Genomic DNA, 23,126 nt, shown 5'->3' with positions numbered 1-23,126 from the left:
CATTTTTACTGTGAACCTGATACATTAAATCAGAAAGCCTGCCTTGCAGTGTCTGCTGTAGTCTGGGTCAAACTTCTTCTATTTTTAATATTTATTTATTGTCTTTTGTTGCTCCTGCTTTTTTATTGTTGTAGTTATTATTGTTGACAGATAAGGCAGAGAGAAATCGAAAGAGGAGGAGAAGACAGAGAGGGGGAGAGAAAAATCAACACATGCAGACCTGCTTCACCACCTGTGAAGTGACTCCCCTGCTGCCCCTGCTGCCTCCTTCCTCTGAGGGCTCAGTCTCTCTTCAGCACTGTGGGCAACCATCTCACAGATTCCCCTCCATTTCACAGTGTCCATGAGAGAGGACATGTTGAGATTCAATTTGTCATATTACAGCTCACACAGATCATCATGCCCAGAATATTTTATGACAACCTGTCTTATTAAAGCAGACGTAGGCTGTTTCCACTGTCAAACTTGTTAAAATTCATTTATATGACAGCACAAGAATGAGCGTCACTCCCTTGCTGTCGCTCTTACTCTTGAATGCTTTCTAATGGGAGCAAAGCTGCTTCTTCCCTGCTCGACTGTCACAATCAGTGCTCATCTTGAGGGTTCTGTGGAAGAGGAGCAAGAAGCGGGGTTGCACCAAAGCACATCAGTGATGCTTTCCTGCCTACACTGGGGGCTAGTGTTTGTCACACAGACACGGCAGGGCCCACACAGCCTGGAGCGCCAGCTCATGAGGAGGAAGGGGCTGACAGTGGGGAAAGATGCAGCCAGTAGAGCAGAAAGGTTCACCATCCACCAGCTGGGATACTTTGACAGAGCAATGCAGAGGTGACAGGTGGAGGACAGGGCGTAGCAGGTGACAAAGGTGCTGACCAGCACCAGGATGCTCTGGGTGGCCCTGGTCTCAGGGGCAGCTCTGGGCATGACACGAGCTCTGTGAAGGTGCTGGACCTGTTGTTTGTGCCTGTGGAGCATGGAGACCATGGAGCCACTGGCCCACGTCATGAGGCCCAGAGACATCCAGTCAGGGACTGAGAACAGTGCTGCAGTGAGTGGGGTTGACAATCCACCTTGAAATGTAGCAGAGCAAGAATCAAGAAATTCTCTATTTGTGATATTTTTATTGTTAGAACTCCTGCTAATTCTTAGATTAGTCACAAGATTGAGGGACATGCTGAGTATCCAGGTCAGGACCGTGTAATGCTCAGTGTTCTGGGCAGCCCTGTCTTTGTGTTGGGCCCACCTGGAGGTCCAGGGGCTGATGGTGACCATCTGACACACACTTAGGAGACAGATGGTGCCCATGGAAACACCCCTGCCCACCCTATGAAGGTAGAAGACAAGTTTGCAGCCCATATCACTGAGGAAGTCTGTCACCCCCAAAGCTGCCATGGTCTGTGTGACTCCCCTAGAGAGAATGACCAAGGAGTTGGCAATGGTCAGGTGTTTGAGAATCACATCTGTTGCTCTCACCCTGTGTCCTCTGAGGGAAAGGGAGATGTAGTGGAAAAGCAGGAAATAATTTCCGAGGGTCCCCACTGAGGTCTGCAAAACAAAGACTAGTACCAGTGCCACATGCTGAGAGGCCATTCTGCTGGCTTTCAGGTGACAGCTGTCTGCCTTCCTGTCAGAGAAGCCTGCTGGGAACAGAAGGCAGGAGGCAGTGGAACAGTGTTCTCTGAAATTCAATATTCTTCAGTCAGTCCCAGCCCATCCTGTGGACAATTTGTCATATGCACTGACACAGTGGAATCTCCACCTCTGCTGGAATTTCACTAGCACTGAGTCTGTGTTTCTCCTTGAGGCACTGGTCTCAGGGCAATGTCATTGTATTCATGACCATGCAACAGAGGCTCATGTCTTCTATCCAGGTGCTAACCAGCCCTTCTCCTCCCTCCTTGGTTTCCAAGATCAGACACGATCAGAGATGTTCAGACTGGTGTCTCCACAGACACACATTCCTCTCATCTCACTGTGCAGAGGGACGAAGATTAGACATAGATGAGAAGACTCACGGGGTTCAGCAGCAGAGTGGGAGGGAGATGATGGTAAATCCAGGGTTTTCCCCTTTCCACATTCCTCTGTGGGGACATCTGGGACTCAGATGAGTCAGTTCTGTGGAGAGGTTTCTTTCTTTGAACGGATCATGTCATTCACACAACACTTGTTCTAATATTTTGTTCTTCTCATTTTCTTTTCATGTATGTGAATTCTTTCAGTAAACATCACAGTCACAGTTGAAAATCCTAGGTACCATTTCATTACAAGGATACATTTCTGTAGTCTGTGATTAGTGTCCTGCCCCTGCCCACACTGGACCTGCACAACACACAGCTGACTGGCCATCAGAGACCCTCATTCACATGCCAGGGTCACAGAGCAATGTCACAGCTCATGGTGCTGAACAATCCCTCCACACTGCATCCCACTCTATGTGATCTACAAGACATAAAAAGTTATGTAAAAAAGTTAAGTTGTTATTATGGAGACAGATGAATTCTTATCTAACCCCACAGAACTCTCTCTTCATACCCTCGTGAACTAAAGAGCAGTTGGGCAGGACTTGTGAAACCTTGTGTAGAGTGGGGTATTCTCCTCAAACTCTTCCAGAAAATAGAAGAAGAGGGAATCCTCTCAAGCACCTCTTATGAGGCTAATATGTCATTTTCATCCCTATAACATAAAAGGAGTCCACCAAAAAAACAAAACAAAAACAAAAAAAAAATACTAGAGTCCTATATCCGTGACAAAAATTGACTCTCAAAAAACGTCTTGGTTACTGGAATCCAACTATATGTTAAGAAAATAATCCATTGTGACCAAGGGGATTCTTCCATGGGAAACCAGCATGGTTCAGCACTTGCAGCCCAATCAATGTAATCCACCATACCAAAAAAAAAAAAAAAAAAAAGACAAAATTCACATGAATTTATCAGCTGATGCAGAAAAAGCATTTGATGAAGTCCAGCACCCATTTATAATTTTAAAAAATCTTAATAAATTAGACTGAGGAGTAAATACGTGAAGAGTTACTTGTTGAGCTGATTGGAAGAAAAATATTAACAAAGCAGAAAAAACATCAGAATTCACAACATGCCCTCAGTCACTGATGTCTGCAGCAGATACAATTTTATCAATTACCTGTGATGTCTTAGTTCAAGGGAGAATCTGGGCTAAGGAGCAGACACAGGATGCCTTCAGGAGTTACACAGTCTGTCTGATTTAACTGCATTGCAAGCAGGTGTTAGAGAAAATCTTTCAATTCCCAGAAACTTTCCTTCCATCACAGCAGTGAGTCCCAGGGTCCCAGCCCACCCTCCTGCTCTTGATAACAGGCCCATGGGAATTAAACGCAACACTCCAGAAAGTGGTATCTTTGTGTTCTGTAAAGATAAATGAGCATTACAGGTCTTAGGAAGGGAATCGGATTCAATCATTCTTCCCTTTTCTCTCACATATACAGAATGGTCCTATGCCACCATTCTCATTTTTCCATAAGTTTAATGGGTTTTCCAAGACAATTAGATAATCATTTTCCCTCTAATAATTTGATAGCTTCTTTACCTCTAGTGTCTCTACTAGTACCTAAACTTTTCTCCTGAGGTCCCATCCCCCGAGCTTCTACAGTGTTCACTGATGGTGGAAAAAAGGGAGCTGCTGCCCTTATATGCTATCCAGACCAGCAATAGCCCAAACCTCTCTTTACTGAGCTTCCTGATAATTCCCCTCCGTACAAAGAACTTTATGCTGTTTTCCTTGCATTAAAAGCTGTACCAGAATCCTTCAACCTTTTTTCTTACAGTGTGTATACTGTTAACTTACTTCCATGGCTTGCTCAATCTTATGTGAGAATTGATGACAACCCACTTTCCCCTCTCTTGATTCAAATTGCCTCTATGCTCTGTTCTCAAACCCAACCACTGTATGTTCAACACCTTCATTCCCACAGCCCTTTTCCTGGTCCCCTGTCCGAAGGGAATACTGCTGTTGACTGCCTTGCTTCCACAGGAATTCTCCTAGCATCTGTCTCTAATCCTGCTGACTTTCATCCCCTAACCCATGTTAATCTTAAAGGAATTCGAGCTCGATTTCCTGATATTCCTCTGGCATAGTTGAAACGCATTCTTACTACTTGCTCCTCCTGTGTAGGCCTAATCAGAACACCTGCTATTGAAACTCTTGGGGTTAACCCCCAAGACTTAAAAGCCAACACTCTTTGGAAAATTGATGTCACCCACTTACTCAACTTTGGCAAACAAAATATGTGTTTTTCTCAATTGATACCTTCTCTAAGTTTATGTGGGCTACAGCTCAGATGGGAGAAAGCTCAAAAAACTTATAAGCCATATGCTCTTCTGTTTTGCTGTGATGGGGGTACCTCTTCAACTTAAAACTGATAATTGGTATGCTTTTAACAGCAAACAATTTAAAGATTTTTGTTCCCTCTGGAACATTACTCATACTACAGACATTCCGTATAATCCACAGGGACAAGGCATTGTCGAGAGGGCCCATCAATCTCTTAAGGTTCAATTAAATAAAGAAAAAAGGGAAAGGTACCCCCCCCCCAATATCCAACTAGCAAAAGCCTTAACTACATTAAATCTCTTTAATATTTACAAAAACTCGGACCAACCTCCTATTATTCTTCACTGGCAAACACCATCCACCCTCCCAACTATTAACGTCAAATGGAAAGACCCACTCTGTAAAATTTGGAAAGGGCCTGACCCCCTATTGACCATGGGGAGGGGTTTTGCATGCGTTTTTCCACAGAATTACTCCGAACCTGTCTGGCTTCCTGGCTGCCATGTCCAGTCATACCCACATGATGGCGCTGATATCCCTCAGGAACAAGAAATACTGCAAGAGGACTGGTTGCAGGATGCACCCCAGGATCTATAATACAACATGGCAGGATCTGAAAAATATGATTCACAGAGCTCTCTTGCCCCCCGAATATCTTATGCTTATGCTATGACTGGTCAGTTGTGTTTTGTGAGTGAGCGAGTTGAAAAAAAAACTTTTTTGAGTGAGTTGAGTGACCAAAATTTTTTGTACGACCCATTTTTCTCAGAGTACTCTGAAACTTAAATGACTTTATATAAAAATGCTGGATGCAGCCATGGTTTCTGGAGATGTTCAGAAACAGTAAAAAATTGTATTTTACTCATTTTGATTTCTTTTTAGTCTTGGTATAAATATGAAATGTTTAGTCTTAAACTGTGTGAGTAAAGATGTTTCAACTATGACAGTACAGATCTAAATTCGTGTTTGAAATGATATGTCTTAGTTACAAATGTTTTTCTCCTCCCGTGTGTTATATGTTTTACATGTGTATTTCAAATTTGGTAAACATTAACTTAACGGTTAAAGGTGTAACTTTGAAGCTAGATTTTTACCAGGAAAGATAAAATTAATTTGCTAAAGTAACTGAGTATTTTAGGTAAAAGTCTAAATATTCAATGTGATAATTTATCATCTCCAAAATTAGGATACAAATTCTCTATACAGGACACTTTTGGAGGGCCCCTCAAAATGCCCTGTAAGATAATCTGGTGGAAATTAGTCCCCAACAAATCTGGCATCAATCTGACATTGTAAATGTTCAAAAAAAAAAAAAAAAACAATATTGTCCCTAACATAAGTAACCTGAGTGGTTTTAAAGTCCAATGTAAAAATAGTTAAAAATTTATATATATTTTACCTAAATTTGGTTTGAAAATTCAGCTGTACAGAGACTGCTCTATGAGGTCAAAAAAGATGACCTTTAAACAAAATTATATATATACCTAAACCAGTTATAATCATCGAGTTATCACTATAGTAAACTTCGTATTTGTTACAAGTTTTTTCTTCATAAGTAATTGACTACAGCTATGTCGAGCCTTCACATGACGAAGCATCTGAAATACATCTTGGACCCCTGTCCTCTGATATCACCTACAACTACAGCTACCCCTCCCCTGAAACCCATGATGTGACCTAACATGATCTGGAGAACCTGATTCACGGACTCCAAAGGACAAGTCTTTCCTACCGCCTTTCTCTCACCCATCGCTATCTGCTCTTCCTGCTTCTGCTTCGCCTGTCATGTTTTGGTGGTTCCAGCTCACTCTCTATAGAGCATAAAAGTTCCAGTGGCTGTTCTCCCCCATCGAGATAGATGTGTGGCATTCTTTCTCTGGTCGTTGACATTGGACTGACACTTCTATCGGACTTGCTGGTACACCTTTGGACACTCCCTTTACACTGCGGTACTTCTCAAGGACTGACTGTAGCAGTACATGGACCTTGCATCCAGCTGTCTCTGGACTTTGCAACACCAGATCATCCCTCTTGCCCCTCATCTTATCAGGCCCCCACACCTCTACCCATCAGGCAGCCCTCCTCTCCACCTACCAGACCTCACTTCAGTCTCACTCTGTCCTTTGATACTCTTACTTATCCCTCCCTGTCTTGTGCTAGTTCTTTTTGAAGATGCTTACACACTATCATTCGGGTTTCTTCCCAACAGGTTTCTGTTCACCCATACACTGCCATTCTCCTAACAGAGATGGAGCCTTTTACAGACATTGACCCATTTATATATGGTCATTAAGTAAGAGGGAGATGTTGGGAAATTGTAAGGATGTGGTTGAGTTTGGAAGGGTTTGAACCTGAGAGGTGTGTCAATCCTGTTAGTCTCTCTACTGAGAGGTTGAGCAAGGAAGGACAGTAGAACCCCAAAGGTGTGCATCATCCTATCAGTCTCCCTGCCTCACAAAGTGCCCTGCACTTCTGATACTATGGCCATTAGTTAAAAATAAAGGGGGAGATCTTGGGCAGTAAGCCAGTTTCCCTCTACTTAACCCTGCGGTCTATTTACATAACCACTAGAACTGCCCTGCCTGCAGTGCATATGAACCCCACTGGTTCATATGCACTTTTTGCTCCACCCCCTCTCCTAGATGAGCCCTGATTTCCACCACTCTCTTTTCACACCACCCTCTCTACATCACATCCTGTTTCCACCCTACTTGGTGAGTATATATAGCTGCTCTTCTGTTTGAACACACTGGGGATTGTCTTCTGGCTCCAAGAGTCCCAGAGTCTCTCTCCTGCAATGCTAGCCCAGCACGAGTTCCTGATTCCTCTCCCATGCAGCAGCCTAGGTTGGCTCCAGTTGAGTTCTTTCCAACACAGAGAGCACTTGCTCTGGAAGAAGCACCCTCAGACTATCCCGGCAATTTCTCACCTGCACGGAGCTCACTTCAATAGTGGAGAAGCAGGTCTAAAGGTGTCTTTCTCTCTGTGTGTGTGTCTACCCTTCCTCTCTCAATTTCTCCCTGTCTTATGCAATAAAACACACACACACACACACACACACACACACACACACACACACACACACACACAAACACACACACACACACACACACAAAAAGCATCCAGGAGCATTGGATTGATAGTACAGGCATGTGGATACTGGTCCTTGACACTGAAATCTCCACCAGGCTAACTCAAAGTTACTCAAACAATGAAAAATATTCTTAGACCAAAGTTTATTCTAAGAAAGACTGGTGTGGCAAACAAGTGTCTGAGGAAGACAGAAGAAGTGCGTGCCTTAAGAAAGAACAGTCCATCTTTTCATAGGTTTGTAACAAAGGAAGTCCACAGGAAGCTGACATCAGCAAGAAGCATAAGGGGTATATCTGCAGAGGAGTTTAGGGACACAGCAAAGATATAGATGACACGGGGTAAATATCAAATGGCAGGTACCTCAGTTATTGTTAGGGACTCGAACATAGGAATCCCACTAGAAAATTGAGGAGACTGGAGCCAAGATTGGATGAAGGGGAAAGGAATTAATTGCACAAGCCAGAAAGCCCAAATCATTCAGAAAGCACTGAGCCGCTGAGTTGCAGTCTGGATGCATTCTATACCCTTCAGCAAGGCAGAGGCAAGTTGACAGAAGCTGAGGTTGCTAGATATTCATTTTATCTGACACGCCCCACATGTATTCAGCCTTTAAGCTGCTAACTACATGGTAAGCTCCCTTTGATTGTCAGAAGGACTCAGCTAAGTGGAAGAGTTGCTGTGACTTTGTGGTGAGCTCATCCTGTTTCTTTTTGCCTTCCTGCTCCGCTTGTGTTCATCTCTCCTTGTCTCATTTTCTCCTTCTTTCCAAGTTAATACATCCAGATCTTGTTGAACTTTTCCCACCATTATCTCAGGAGAAGTAGAATATTTTTACTACTTTACTAACTAGTCCCACATGGTGTTGAGGTAGATAATAATCTGCAGGTTAGCAGATCACCTAGTTTCCCATCAGTTCTTGGGTGATCCCTGTGGTGGATGGGGAGGCTTTGGCCTCTCTCGATACCCACTGGCTTCTGGGAAGCTGTGGAGTGTCTTAGGGCCTACTGCTTTACTAAAACACATAATCAGTACTTTTCCATTGTTAGAATTAAAATACCTTTAGTCCCATAAGAATCTATATAACGGGATTGGGTGGTAGCACAGCTGGTTAAGCACATGTGGTGCAAAGTTCAAGCCCATTGTAAGGATCCCGGCTGCCCACCTGCAGAAGGGTCGATTCACAAGTGGTGAAGCAGGTCTGCAGGTGTCTACCTTTCTCTCCCCCAGGCTTACCTCCTCTCTCCATTTCTCTCTGTCCTATGCAACATTAAGGACATCAATAACAACAATAATAACTACAACAATGAAAAAAACAATAAGGGCAACAAAAGGGAATACATAAATATTAAAAAAGGAATCTGCATAACAAAAATAATTTGGGAGCAGGGCAGTGACATACCTTAATGAGTGCACCCATTAGTATGCTCAAAGACCTAGGTTTGAGTCCTCACTTCACACCTGCACAGTGAATGCTTTATGAGCAGAGAGCAAATCTCCAGGTGTCTGTCTTATACACCTTTCTGTTACCCCTCCCCTGTCAATTTCTCTCTGTTCTAACCAATAAAATAGACGGGAAAAATAGAAGCCATCAAGAGTGTTGTATTTGTGGTGCCAGCACTGAGCCCTAGTAATAACCCTGGAGGGAATAAAAATATGGTACTTTAATATAATCTTCATTACCATTTACTTTTTAAGTATGGAAACAAAGCTTGGTCTTCACTACTAGCTTGGTCTACACTACTTGACCGAGTCATGAGAGTTTGCTAATCATACTAACCATGTTGAAAAATATGAGGAGATAAATACAAAAATATTAAAAAAACAAATGATCATCATTAAAATTTCTTGATCATATTGAAGCAACTTGTATTCCTCATGCAGACAGCGGGGCCCACACAGCATGGAGCATTAACTCATGAGGAGGAAAGGGCTGACAGTGGGGAAAGATGCATCCAGTGGAGCAGAGAGGTTCACCATCCACCAGCTGGGATACTTTGACACAGTAACACAGAGAGACAGGTGGAGGAGAGGGTGTAGCAGGGGACAAAGGTGCTGACCAGCACCAGGATGCTCTGGGTGGCCCTGGTCTCAGGGGCAGCTGTGGGGGTGACACAAGCTCTGTGAAGGTGCTGGACCTGCTGCTTGTGCCTGTGGAGCATGGAGACCATGGAGCTACTGACCCAGGTCATGAGGCCCAGAGACAGTGCTTCAGGGACTGAAAGCAGTATTCTGTAGAGTGAAGCTATGATTCCACCTTTCAATGTGGCAGAAAAATATCCAAAATCCTGTTTTTGTGTCATGTTTTTGCTTCTCAGTGTACTAGTCATACTTGCTAAAATAACGTAGTTGACTGACAGGATGAGTATCCAGATGAGGACTGTGTAGTGCTCAGTGTTCTGGGCAGCCCTGTCTTTGTGCTGGGCCCACCTGGAGGTCCAGGGGCTGATGGTGATCATCTGACACACACATAGGAGGCATATGGTGCCCATGGAAACCCCCTGCCAACCTTGTGAAGGTAGAAGACAAGTTTGCAGCCCAAATCACTGAGGAAGTCTGTCACCCCCAAAGCTGCCATGGTCTGTGTGACTCCTTTGGAGAGAATGACCACGGAGTTGGCGATGGTCAGGTGTCTGAGAATCACGTCTGTGGGTCTCACCGTGAGCTCAGAGAAGTGGAGGGAGATGTAGTGGGAAAGCTGAGAGCATTTCCCCAGAGACCCCACTAAGGTCTGGAATGCAAAGAGGAGTCCCACTGCCACATGCCCAGAGGACATTCTGGTTTCCAGATGATGGCCGTTCACCTTTATGCTCAGAGCAGCAGGGAGACAGGCTGTACAGGCAGCATGGGAGCTGGAAGCCACTAATATGCTGTTGGGACTTCAAGTTCCAGGCTTTTTCAGATACAAATCAAGGGACAGAGACAGACATGGAGGAGGGAAAGATATAACAGCACTGATGTTTCCTGCACTGAAGCAGGGGCCAGGCTCAAAGCTAGATCACAACATGGCAAAGCAGGTGTATAGTCTAAGTGAACTATTTTGCTGGATCCTGGTAAAGTTTTAACCACTGATGTTAATGACCTTTCAATAGCACTTTGTATAAATGCCTCACAGAATACATTGCATTGTGTAGTATGAAGAACTCAGAGCTGAGACATGGACTCTCCTGTCATCTCTCTGTGCTGAGGGCTAGAGATGAGACACGGATGATTAAGCCTCTGTCAGACACACACAGTTCAGGAGTGGGGGGGTGGCTTGTGGCAAAGGCAGGACTTTCAACCCCTCTCCACACTCCTCAGTCAGGACAGCTGGGGCACCAGGAGAGCTAGGCTGTGATCTCACTGTCTCATACATTCCATGTGACTTGACAGGACTTCCTGACAGTTTTGACAGCATTCAAATTTTATTCTTATAGTGACTCATGTTTTTCCTCAGTCAATTCTGAATTGAGGTGAGAATCCCTGGTGAGCTCAGCTGAGCTGCCACTGTCAGCTGCAAAAGCAGCTTCCTCTGACCATGGTTAGCTGAATGTCCACATGCTGACTGCATGTTTGAAAAGCCCCACTGGCTCTTCTACCAGAATCACAGAGGCCATGTCACAGGGCACAGGAGCTGAGAGGAATGTCCTGTTCTCATGCAGCCTAGTGACACACTGACTATGTGACAACACACATAAGTCTTAGATCAAGTGCAGCAGTGAAGGCTTCAGATTACCATGCTATTTGGAGTGTATTGATTCCTCCCTAGTTTTAGAGAGGCAGAGTGGAGGTGAAAATGACAGCTTGCATAGCTGGGAATGTAACAGGCAGAGAAATGCAAACTAAAATTGAGACAGATATAAACAACTACAAAATACCATCAGGTATATTGTTGCTTGAAATTGCTTTCTGAAATATATATTCAAAATGTACTACGTTGTAGTTGCAGAAAGAAAACAGTCTAATCTTCCTCCTCAGATGTGAATGCTCCCACTATAGACTGAACTAGTAGCTGCCAGAAGGCCTTGTCATCAGGGTTCAGAGGACACAGCTGGGGCTGCAGCCTGCCCTCTAGTGACACTGTCTGCACAGACTCCAGGATGCCAGTAGATCCTTCCTGCTCTTGACAGGGGCACTAACAGGAACCTCCTCTCAAACTGAAAAGGGATGTTCAGTTTCTGTAAGAATTACTGAAGTTAGATTTTCAAACGGTAAATATTAAATATCTGAAAGTCATACATCAATATTTTTTCAAATTTGTTTGCATATTTATTAGCAAATTAGAGAGGGGAAGAGAACTAGTGATGACCCTGGCCCATATGATGGCAGGGTCCAGCTGAGGGCCTCATGCTGGAGAGTCCAAGGTTTATCCCCTGTGTCACCTTGCCAGCCATTCACATGTCATTTGCGTTTGAAATAATGGTAGCAGTTCCTGCCAGCAAGGATGCAGCAGGGACAGGCTGTGTAGTCTGCAGCCCCATTTCTCCTCCCAGCCCAACTCCTGTTTCAGGAACCTCCCACCCTGTGTCTCTGGGACTGGAGCACAGGCCCCAAAGAACCCCTTAGTTGATAGTCACTCACCAGACTCCTGCTGCACCTCCTTCCTTACAGACTCTGCCCTGAGCTGGCAGAGGATGTCTCGACTCTCTGATGCTGCAGGGACAGGGGACTCAGTGGGAAGGGGCCACGGCTTCTGCCTGTGTGATCAGATGCATCCAGACCCCGAGATATGGCCTTGTGATCAGTGAAGTCACCTCTCTGCTGAGCCCCAGTGAGCATGTCCCCAGGACTGTCAGTGAAAGGGCCTCCTTGGGGACTGGGGACGCTGATGGGAAGAACCCAGGTGCTGGCTGTGAGGACAGTGACACACTTTGTACAATGACCCCCACAGAGACCACTGCCCAGGAGAGTGGGGCTCTGTCCTTCCAGGATCACTGGAGCAGCAGGGGCTCCTCAGAGGAGCAGGAAGGGCTGGGCTCTGACAGGAGCTGATGGCTCCTGGGCTCCTGGCTTCTCTACTGTGCTGACTTGTTTTCTGCTGAGAACCTTAGTGATCTGTATCCCATTGAGTGAGTCCAATTATTAGGTGATGAGCAGAGATTTGGAACCTGACAGACTAGGTAAGGGTGTTTTCTGTGATACAAGTCACAGGATGAACAGTCATCACTGAAGTTGTTTACAAACTTTTGGTCCTTTGTACAGCTCAGAGTCCATGAGCCTGCAGGGGAGATGAAATAAGTATATAGGGGCCATCATCATCATCATCATCAGGCTTCACTGGCTGTTTCTCCCTCTTTTTTCTTCTGTTTTTTTGGGGGGGGGCAGAATTAATGTTTTTTTTTTTTAATTTTTTATTAAAGAAAGGATTAATTAACAAAACCATAGGGTAGGAGGGGTACAACTCCACACAATTCCCACCGCCCAATCTCCATATCTCACCCCCTCCCCTGATAGCTTTCCCATTCTCTATCCCTCTGGGAGCATGGACCCAGGGTCATTGAGGGTTGCAGAAGGTAGAAGGTCTGGCTTCTGTAATTGCTTCCTCGCTGAACATGGGTGTTGACTGGTCAGTCCATACTCCCAGTCTGCCTCTCTCTTTCCCTAGTAGGATGGGTCTCTGGGGAAGCTGAGCTCCAGGACACATTGGTGGTGTCTTCAATCCAGGGAAGTCTGGCCGGCATCCTGATGACACCTGGAACCTGGTGACTGAAAAGAGAGTTAACATACAAAGCCAAACAAATTGTTGAGCAATCCTGGTCCCAAAGCTTGGAAAAGTGGAGAGGAAGTATTAGGGAGGTACTCACTGCAAACTCTAGTGTACTTCTGCTTTCTTACTTTGGTGCCATACTCCAAACTCAGTCAATTTCTGCTTTGCGTTTCTACTTCTTTTTTTTTTTTTTTTACATGCATAACATTCCCCAGATTCCCATTCAACAATACAACCCCCACTATTTCATTCATCATTTTTCATGGACCTGTATTCTCCCCACCCACCCACCCACCCACCCCAGAGTCTTTTACTTTGGTGTAATACTCCAATTCCATTTCAGGTTCGACTTGTGTTTTCTTTTCTAATCTTGTTTTTCAACTTCGGCCTGAGAGTGAGATCATCCCATATTCATCCTTCTGTTTCTGACTTATTTCACTCAACATGATTTTTTCAAGGTCCATCCAAGATTGGCTGAAAACGGTGAAGTCACCATTTTTTACAGCTGAGTAGTATTCCATTGTGTATATATACCACAACTTGCTCAGCCACTCATCTGTTGTTGGACACCTGGGTTGCTTCCAGGTTTTGACTATTACAAATTGTGCTGCCAAGAACATATGTGTACACAGATTTTTTTTGGATAGATATGTTGTGTTCCTTAGGATATATCCCCAGGAGAGGAATTGCAGGATCATAGGGTAGTCTATCATGTCAGATATGAGAATAGCTGTTCCTGCCCTTTTCTGTGGGCCATTGGCTTGAATGATAGTTTTCCATCCTTTCACTTTAAGTCTGTGTTTGTCTTGTTACGTTAGGTGAGTTTCCTGTAGACAACAAGAATTAATGTTTTACATTCAACAATAAGTACAATAGTTTGTACATGCATAAAATTCCCCAGTTTCCCATATAAGAATAAAACCCCCACTAGGTCCTCTGTCATCCTTCTTGGACCTGTATTCTCCCCACCCACCCACCCCAGAGTCTTTTACTTTGGTGCAATACATCAATTCCATTTCAGGTTCTACTTCTGTTTTCTTTCTGTATAAGTACCGCATGCTAACTGATTGTTCCACTATGTTGGGACTATATGTAAGCTTGATAGAGCTTAGGGAGAACTACTCCCATCCTTGGATGGAGGTCTGAGAAGATACCCTCTTGGTGAGTCCCTCTAAACCGAGGTGAGCAAAAGAGGGGAAAATCAGTCTTAATTCTTTCATTCTTGACTCTCAGACCCACAGAAACCCCAATACTTCTCCCCATTAATTGCAGGCCACATGGATGCCTACTTTAAGATTCACTTATTCAAAATCTCCTTCTGATCACAGAAGAACACACCTTATCACACACTCCTAGTAGTGCCCTTTGAAGTCCTCAATTTGCATCAAACCTTGCTTATCTTCTCTCTATCTTGCCTTAACTGGTTCAACCCCTCTCCTCCCCTCAAACATCTTTGAGTAATTAAATGTCTGCATCAGGAGACTAATTATCTTGAACTTTATATATATGCATCAATTCTTTTCATACCAGCCCCCTACCATAGGATCAAGCCAACCTTTAAGAAACCTGTAATTTCTGACATATTTCAATAATAATTCCCTTTGTCTGGTTTTCTATTTAACTCATGTCCACCTGCTAATAAATGAGTTCTGAGCATGCTGAAGGGCTCCCCAGTGTCTTTACTCTAGAAAGAACCTGTTCGTTACCTTTCCCCTGGAGATCACCCTGCCAGAGACCCAGACATCTCATGCCCAATGTGGGCAGAAGTACCTGACCCCAAGAAAAATCGGCCCAACAGGCATCGTGTGCTTCACCCGGTTGAAAACACTAGAGGGAAAGGGTCAGTGGCTCCAGGGAATCAAGAAGAAATAGCAAATCACATTGGAAGGTAACCCCAAGGCTCTCATTTGAGCCCCTGTGATCTTTCTATCCTCCCTATCCTTCACACTCCAGGGAAGCTCGTGGAGTGGATGCAGAGAAGGAACCTCAGCAGATCAGAACCCTGGCCAGGCTCTGAGAAACTGAGTGTCCTTCCCCTGTTTAATCTTAATGAGTCTGACCTAATTTTTCCTCCTCTCCCACTTTTGTGGCGTTTGTTCTAGATTTTCACCTGAGTTAAACGGACATTAAAGTGGACCTAGGCATAGTCTTAAAACTGCTATTTCCTGCCTAAATGGAAAACCCAAAAGATTCATCCTTTTTCCGCTGCTCAGACGGCAGCCAGAGCTCTCAGAACACATTAAACCAATTCTGAGCAAGATTTTATCTGGCTAGCCACCTAGTCTTTAATGAAGGAAAGAAATTAATCAAACAAGACATTCTCTCTAATGTAAAAGCTACTAATCAGAGAACCAGCACACACTTTTGATAGAAATTTAATGACTTCTTTCTTTAAAAATCTAAAATGTACCTTAACCCAGAAAAGAACTTCCAAAGATTTTTCTCCACACATGGCGGTAAACTAAGCCCACCTGTTCTGTCCGTGCAGCCAATCACGTCATAGAGCTACTGCTCCACAGATTGGCAAAGACTTCAGTCAATCATTTCCCTAGCCACACCTGCCCCTCCTCGGGTGAGGGAGTTTCTGTGAGCTAGGAATCCAAAAACTTCTTTTCAAAGGAAAAAAAATTTCTTTTCACCAAGAATGGCTGTTTTAAGTCTGTGTGCTAACCTTGTTTTCATTAATGTGTGTTAACCCCTAAGTAACTAAAGTTTGTTTTAAGTTTTAAATAAGATTTAGTTAAACTAAATGTGGTTTTAAAGATCCCAACTCATAGAATTGGCACACTTTTACCGGACTATAATATAGGACAGTTTCGTCCTTCTGATAGCTAATATCAGCATCATCTCACTAAAGATTTTCTGAGATCTCTAGGCATGGTAAGACACCTCTGTAGTATCTCTCACTCTTGTGAGAATTCTAACTCTTACCAGCACCCCAATACCAACTGCCACTGTTTGTAACAAATTCCACATTTGGACTGGCTTTCTAATAACCCAGTCTGGGTAGAGCAGTGGCCTTGTCAGGAAAAAAGGGTTAAACATGGTATTCCTGGCCTGATAAAAAAAATTTATTCCACAGATGTGATTCAGCAAAATTATTTAGTGTAAAATTGTCATCTAAAAGAAATGTAACAGTAAAAATCTATTTTGAACATTTAAGCTATGAGGTTTATCTTAGCCTTTTAAGTTACCTATCCAAATCAAAGTGAAAGATCAATTAAGTTGTGTACCCACCCTAGCTCATAGCTTCTCTAAGGGTGTGATAAGCTTTGTCCCATCCCATGGGACCTTCAACGTGGGTTAACCTAGGAGAGCGAGTGAGGAGAAGGAAAGAAGGGAGAGAGAAGGGGACAAGACACTAGAGAGAATTGAGACAAGTCAAGATTCTGATCAAGTCTGTTTATTAGCACCAAAGGATCTGATTTTAAGGCCAGGGCAAGGGGGACTTAGCAGTCAGGGACCATTGATTGAAGTGGTGTGTTTCCATGGTGATCAGCATTATCTGGAAGGTCCTGGGTGATTCATGGGGAAGTGAAGTTGGGAGACAGAAACTTATCTCTTGAGCAAGCCCAGCTGTGAACAAAGACTCTAACGAGTAGAAAAGCAGGAAATTATCTTTTAAGTAAGGCCTTCTGTGAACAGAGACTCTGTGTCCATGCCAATAGCAACCTTGAGGGCACATGTGGGGAGCCACATGTCCCCTTTCCATATATATATATATATATATCACAGTGCATGTTTTGATGTGTGGTGGAATTTATTTTGTGGCTGGGTGGACTGTGCCTGTCTTAGGTTGGGGATCAGCCTTCCGTCTTACCTGTCATTGGAACACCTGGCCATCATTTTTTTCCCAGTAGTACCAGGTGCCTTGTCTTAGGTTGACTGGACAGCGCTAGTTTCCCCTTTACCAGTCATTGACTAGCCATCCCTCTACATGGTGGACGTCCTGACTGAGTTGGGCAAGTCCTCCACAGCAACTCCATTTTCTGCCATGTCCAGCCTATGATAGTGAACTTGTATAGGTTGCATCTTTATGGCATCAATCTGTTGTCGCAAAAAGGCCATGAGCTTGTTAAGAATTATAGGACCTACTGTGAGCAGAAGAAGTAAAACAAGCAAGGGTCCCACAACTGAGGGTAGCCAGGTAAGGAAGGGGGAATTTATCCATTGGTATGAAGAGGAAGGATCATATCTATTTTGTAGTTCTCGACTGAGTGTTTGTAGGTTTTTAACATTTTCTGCTATGATCCCTGATTCATTAATGTAAAAGCAACATTCTTCTTGTAGGGCTAAGCAGGTCCCACCCCCTCCGCTGTAAGGAGGTCAAGGGCTCGTCTGTTTTGTAAGGTAACTTTTGCTAGGGATGTAATCTGTCTCTGTAGTGACTCAAGACTATTTGTGGTGGAGTCTATAACCTGTTGTAATTTGTCAGAAAATTCATGGGAGGAATATATAGAGTGTCCTAGTGCACCACCAGCTATGCCGGTAAAGGTGGCTAACCCTATGCCAACTATTAATGGGAGGAAACAGCTCTTTTATGAGTGAAGTGTAGGAGCCATGCAAACTCGTCGGGTTCGTACAGTGTAAGTTGGGGGACTATGGCCACCATGAGGCAGGGTCTGGGGGTGGTGATATTTATAGTAGTCAGGAGTGTCCCACAGCACCAATAGTAAGTCAGCGGGGGTGATGTATGGACAGAGCTTATTGAGACATTACGGGTGCAAGTGAAATTAACTGGGCTGGAGTTGTTGGTATAGAGGCATACCAGGGTGACTGAGTTACTTATGTGTTATAAAAACAGTGGAACTGAGGGGACAGGGGCATATAGACCCACAGAGGGGATTTTTGTGGTAGCATTTGGGAGGTTTGGTGGTGTGTTATTTAAAGGTGCTGCTGCAAGGATGGGTCGAGAAACGGATGCACACAGCAAGCAGTGGGAAGTGCTGATCTGGGAGTGATTTAAAAGATTGATTGCATATTGAAGGTATAGGGGCCAAGTAGCCCACTTATTATTATTGTTAGTTTCCGTGGATGAGTTACTTTGAAGAGCCAAATAGAGATTATTTTCTGTTTCTATAATGATTTAATTTATCCATTCTCTGGGTTCAGCCAATGTCAGCTGCTGGAAGATATATATAGTCCCTGCAGGGTGTGAGGAGTACCCATTATTATATAATTTGCCTGTAAGTCCCTCTTGCCAATGAGCATCCCAGGGATCAGAGATCTGAATAGTGAAGTGGGACCCCTGAAACCTGAGGATACTAGGTTTTCTGGCTTTAGTCTTTGGTGAGAGGGCATCACGGAGAATGCAGGACCAGTAACGGCAGCCTCCATAAGTGGGGATTTCAGTGAGGCATCTGCCTTTATTATAAAAGGGAAAACAGGCATAAGGCCTATATGTGCTAGAGATAGTCTTGGGAGAGATGTTAATAATGACAGTTTCTTAGCAACCTTTAGGAGGACAGCGTGCTGTGCCAATTTTTCGGACTGTAGTGTGTGTATCCTTGGTTTGTGTCTCTCTAACCTGGAATTCCCATTGATATATGAGAGCATTGTGGGCAGGAATGGCCAATAGTAGGGGTGTGTAGAGAAGAAAAGGAAGCATCTTACAGCTGAGCTTCTCTGGAGCCATCTTCAGAGTTGTATTGTTTTCTGAAAGAGAGAAAAAGCAACAGGGGGCCTCAGGAACTTGTGTTCTTGGGCATGGAATACATTAGTGACTCTCAGGGCCTTAGGGAGGCTCATCAACTTGTTTGACCAATCTTTCAGGGAGCCAACAATCAGAATTGGTGGTTTGTGAATATATGCACACTGATCCTCTTCCCCAGATCAGTACTTGGTCTGGTTCATTCCATTTGTTGTCTAAGGGATCTTTCCAGTTAATAGAAGCAAAATTTTTATGTGTGGGGGTGCCAAAAAACGATCAGCTGCTGAATGACCTTCCTTGTTTAAGGTTAAAAAATTAAGGACAGGGAGTCGGGCTGTAGTACGGCGGGCTAAGCGCAGGTGGCGCAAAGCACAAAGACCGGCATAAGGATCCCAGTTCGAACCCCAGCTCCCCACCTGCAGGGGAGTCGCTTCACAGGCAGTGAAGCAGGTCTGCAGGTGTCTATCTTTCTTTTTTAATATTTTTATTTTATTTATTTATTACCTTTTGTTGCCCTTATTGTTTTATTGTTGTAGTTATTATTGTTGTTGTCATTGTTGGATAGGACAGAGAGAAATGGAGAGAGGAGGGGAAGACAGAGAGGAGGAAAGAAAGATAGACACCTGCAGACCTTCTTCACTGCCTGTGAAGCGACTCCCCTGCAGGTGGGGAGCCGGGGTTGGAACTGGCATCCTTATGCTGGTCCTTGTGCTTTACACCACCTGCGCTTAACCCGCTGCGCTACAGCCCGACTCCCAAGGTGTCTATCTTTCTCTCCTCCTCTCTGTCTTCCCTCCTCTCTCTCCATTTCTCTCTGTCCTATCCAACAACAATAATAACTACAACAATAAAAAAACAAGGGCAACAAAAGGGAAAAATAAATAAAATAAATATATAAAAAAAAGAAAAAATTAAGGACAAAATGTGAGTGTGCAAGAACATTCCTTGGGGTACCCTTTGTAGGGTACCAGTCACCCCTCTTAGTTTTTTCAATCATATTTTTTAAGGAGAGGTGGGCCCTCTCTACGATACCTTGACCCTGGGGGTTGTATGGATTGCCAGTAGTGTGGGTGATAGCAAGTTGTTTGCAGAAAGTTGAAAAAATGTTCCCTGTATAGCCGTTCCCTTTGTCTGTCTTAACGTGTTTAGGCAAGCCTAGGGTAGAAAAGGCAAGAAGCATATGGGCAACTACATGCTTACCGGCTTCTCCTGATTGTGCAGAAGCAAAGATGAACCCACTGAAAGTATTGATAGAAACATGAACATATTTTAAGTTTCCAAAATCAGTGATATGGGTGACATCCATCTGCCTAAGAGCATTGGGGACAAACCCTCTGGGGTTTACTCCAAGATGTGGGATGGGTAAAAAAGTGACACAAGATTCACATTAACTATTTGTCTCACCTGTTCACGAGTGATCTTAAACATAAGCCTAAGTGTGGTTGCATTCAGATGATGCAGAGCATGTGCCTTTGTGGCAGAGGTGGCCCGGTCTTCAATGGGTTCTAAGGTGGAGAGAAAAGCAGTTTGAGTGGCTATATCTGCCTGTGCACTGCCCTTCAGAGAGAGGTCCTGGCAAGCCAGTATGTGCTCACAAATGCCCAATAAAAAATGGGTGTGCACGAGCCCAGATGAGTTGTTGGATCTGGATAAACAAACAGGATGTGGCAGAGGACAGTCTAATATGGGTGACAGTTTCTAAAAGGGGGATAGAATTATCAATGTATGAACTGTCAGTATAGACATTTAAAGGGGTATTTGGAAAATTTATAAAAGTTGTGAGGACTGTGTGGAGCTCTACCAGCTGGGCAGATTTAGTAGGGGTGGGAAAACTGACCCTATTGACTTCGTAAACATAGGCTGTGGTGCCATTTGAGGATCCATCAGTAAAGACTGTAAGGGCCCCCTTAATAGGGCACTGCAATGTTCTTTTAGGGAAAACCACTGGATGAGTTTTGAGGAAGTGGATAAGCTTATTGGGGGGAATAGTGATGATCTAATGTGCCAGTATAGGCAGCACAGGCTATGGGCCAGCAGTCAGTAGTCTGAAATAGCCAGATAAGTTGGCTTTGAGAATATGGTTGGATAATAATTTCAGGTTCTTTTCCAACGTATCTCCTCCCCTGACCTCTTCCCATCATCACAAGGTTGGCCACAGCCTGATAGTAAGGATATAGAAACTTTGGTGGTGAAGAAGGGAGATGAACCCATTGTATTGGGGCAGTTTGATAAAAGACAGCTGTTAGAGTTAGGGGTGTGTTACAAATGATGAAGGACAAAGGGCGGGTATAATCAACAGCAATAATGAATTGATTTTGTATAGCTGTTTCTACTAGCTGTAGTGCCTGACGGGCTTCGGGGGTGAGATGCCAAGGGGACCTGGGATCTGTGTCTCCTTGTAAGAGATTAAATAAGGGTTTAAGGTCCCCAGTAGTGAGTTTTAAGTAGGGGAGAAGCCAATTAATATTTCCAAGGAGTTTTTGGAAATCATTTAAGGTTTTTAGGGGGTATGTGTTGATCTTAATTTCAGGCGTAGAAATTGATTTCCCTATCAGTTGAAAACCAAGATAAGTATATGGGTCCTTGAGTTGTATTTTTTCAGGGGCAATTTTAAGCCTTTATTTTTGAGGGCAGTGTTTAAATGATAAAAGCATTTAAGGACTTATTCTCCTTTCTGGCCAGCTACAAGTATGTCATCCATGTAATGTACAATATACATTTGGGTCCATTGCTGTCTCAAAGGCTCAATAGCTGAAGCAAAAAATTTTTGACATAAAGTCAGACTGTTTGCCATACCCTGAGGAAGAACTCACCATTGATATCTCTTCATAGGACCCCTGAAGTTAACTGATGGGACGCTAAAAGTGAATCTTTTTTGGTCTGCGGGGTGAAGAGGAATAGTAAAGAAACAATCTTTAAGATCAATCAATGACTATCTTAAAATATCCCAGGGGGATGGAAGTGGGGGTGGGGAGGCCTGGCTGGAGGGCCCCCATCATTACCATGGTTTTATTAACCTCTCTAAGGTCTTGTAGGAGATGTCATTTCCCAGATTTCTTTTTAATGACAAATATAGGTGTGTTCCACAGGGATGAACTTTCTATAATATGTCTGGCTTCCAACTGCTCCTGTACTAGAAGTTGGGTGACTTGTAATTTTTGTGTAGTTAATGGCCATTGGTCGACCCACACTGGGTCATCCGACTTCCAGGTTATAGGGTCAGCATGGGGTACAGGCGGATCAATGGCCACTATGGAAAATTTCCTAAACCTTTTCTATGGGGGTGTGGGGTAGGTTGTACAGGTTGAGTGATGCCTGTTCCATTCTGCCCCAATCCTCGGCCAGGAAGAAAGCCCTGAGACAACATCTGGGATGTTACAGTATCATTTGGAATACACATAATAAGTCCCATTTGAGAGAGTAAATCTCTACCCTGTAAATTGACTGGGAGTCCAGTTATCACATAGGGCTGAATAGTGCCTTTATTACTGTTGGGTAGTTGCCATCTCCCCCTGGCTTCTGCTTAACCATATGCCTATATAGGGATTTTACTGATCCAAAGCTTTGGTCTATTTACATAAATCACTTTTACATAAAGCACTCCAGGGCATTGGTGGTTCTATGATAGGATTCTCTCCTGCTCCACCCCCTCCTTGTCACACACTGATCCCTTCTTTGTCACACTCTGATTTTCACCAGTCACTTTTCTCTCCACCCTCTCTATATCACTTCCTGTTTCCACCCTACTTGGAGAGTATAAAAACAGCTGCTCTTCTGATTAAAGACACTTGGAAATTGCTTTCCGGCTCCGAGAGTTCCAGAGTGTATCTCCTGCGGAAGTTGGTGCAGCACGAGTTCCTGATCCCTCTCCCACACAGCAGCCTAGATCAGCTCCAGTTGAGTTCTCTCCAACCCAGAGAGCACTAGCTCGGGAAGAAGTACCCTCAGGCTATCCCGGCATCTGGTGCCCGGAAACAGGGACCTGTAAGCAGCAGATTATCAAGAAGACATCTTAGATAAGTACACACCTTTTGGGTATCTGCAATATTGTGTTAAGGCACTGTGATTTTTTTTCTTTCTTATTGTTTTCCGGAGATCTTTCCACCATGGAAAATCTTCTCCAAATCCTGCATTCTTTTTCCAGTATACAATTTTTATATATCTGGGACATTTTTCTCGGGGCTTCACCTTATATCCTGTTGATCATCATAGCAGCTTTTAAGGATATATAGGTCAACCTCTCAAAAGGCTTAAGGACCTAGAGGCTGAGGTCAAAGAGATAAAGGAAGTAATCATAGAACTTAACCAGCACCTTCAAAACAAGAAGAAGCAAAGGGCCTGTCGTGATCTTGACCCACCCTAATTCCTCTGCATCTTGCCCTGAGGCCCCTA

General features: G+C 44.0%; 1 protein-coding gene across 1 annotated transcript; it reads right to left on the bottom strand.

Annotated features, from left to right (window-relative positions):
* Nucleotides 1-591: 591 nt before the first annotated feature.
* LOC107523599 (vomeronasal type-1 receptor 4-like) lies at nt 592-1,590 on the bottom strand. Its single transcript, XM_016195112.2, has one exon. It carries the CDS (start codon nt 1,588-1,590, stop codon nt 592-594), a length of 999 nt encoding a protein of 332 aa, XP_016050598.1.
* Between the last annotated feature and the right edge of the window lie 21,536 nt (nt 1,591-23,126).

This window comes from Erinaceus europaeus, chromosome 2 (assembly GCF_950295315.1).
Source record: "Erinaceus europaeus chromosome 2, mEriEur2.1, whole genome shotgun sequence".
NCBI lineage: Eukaryota > Metazoa > Chordata > Mammalia > Eulipotyphla > Erinaceidae > Erinaceus > Erinaceus europaeus.
The sequence above is the reverse complement of the archived record's forward strand: the minus strand, read 5'-3'. Positions and strand labels throughout refer to the sequence as shown.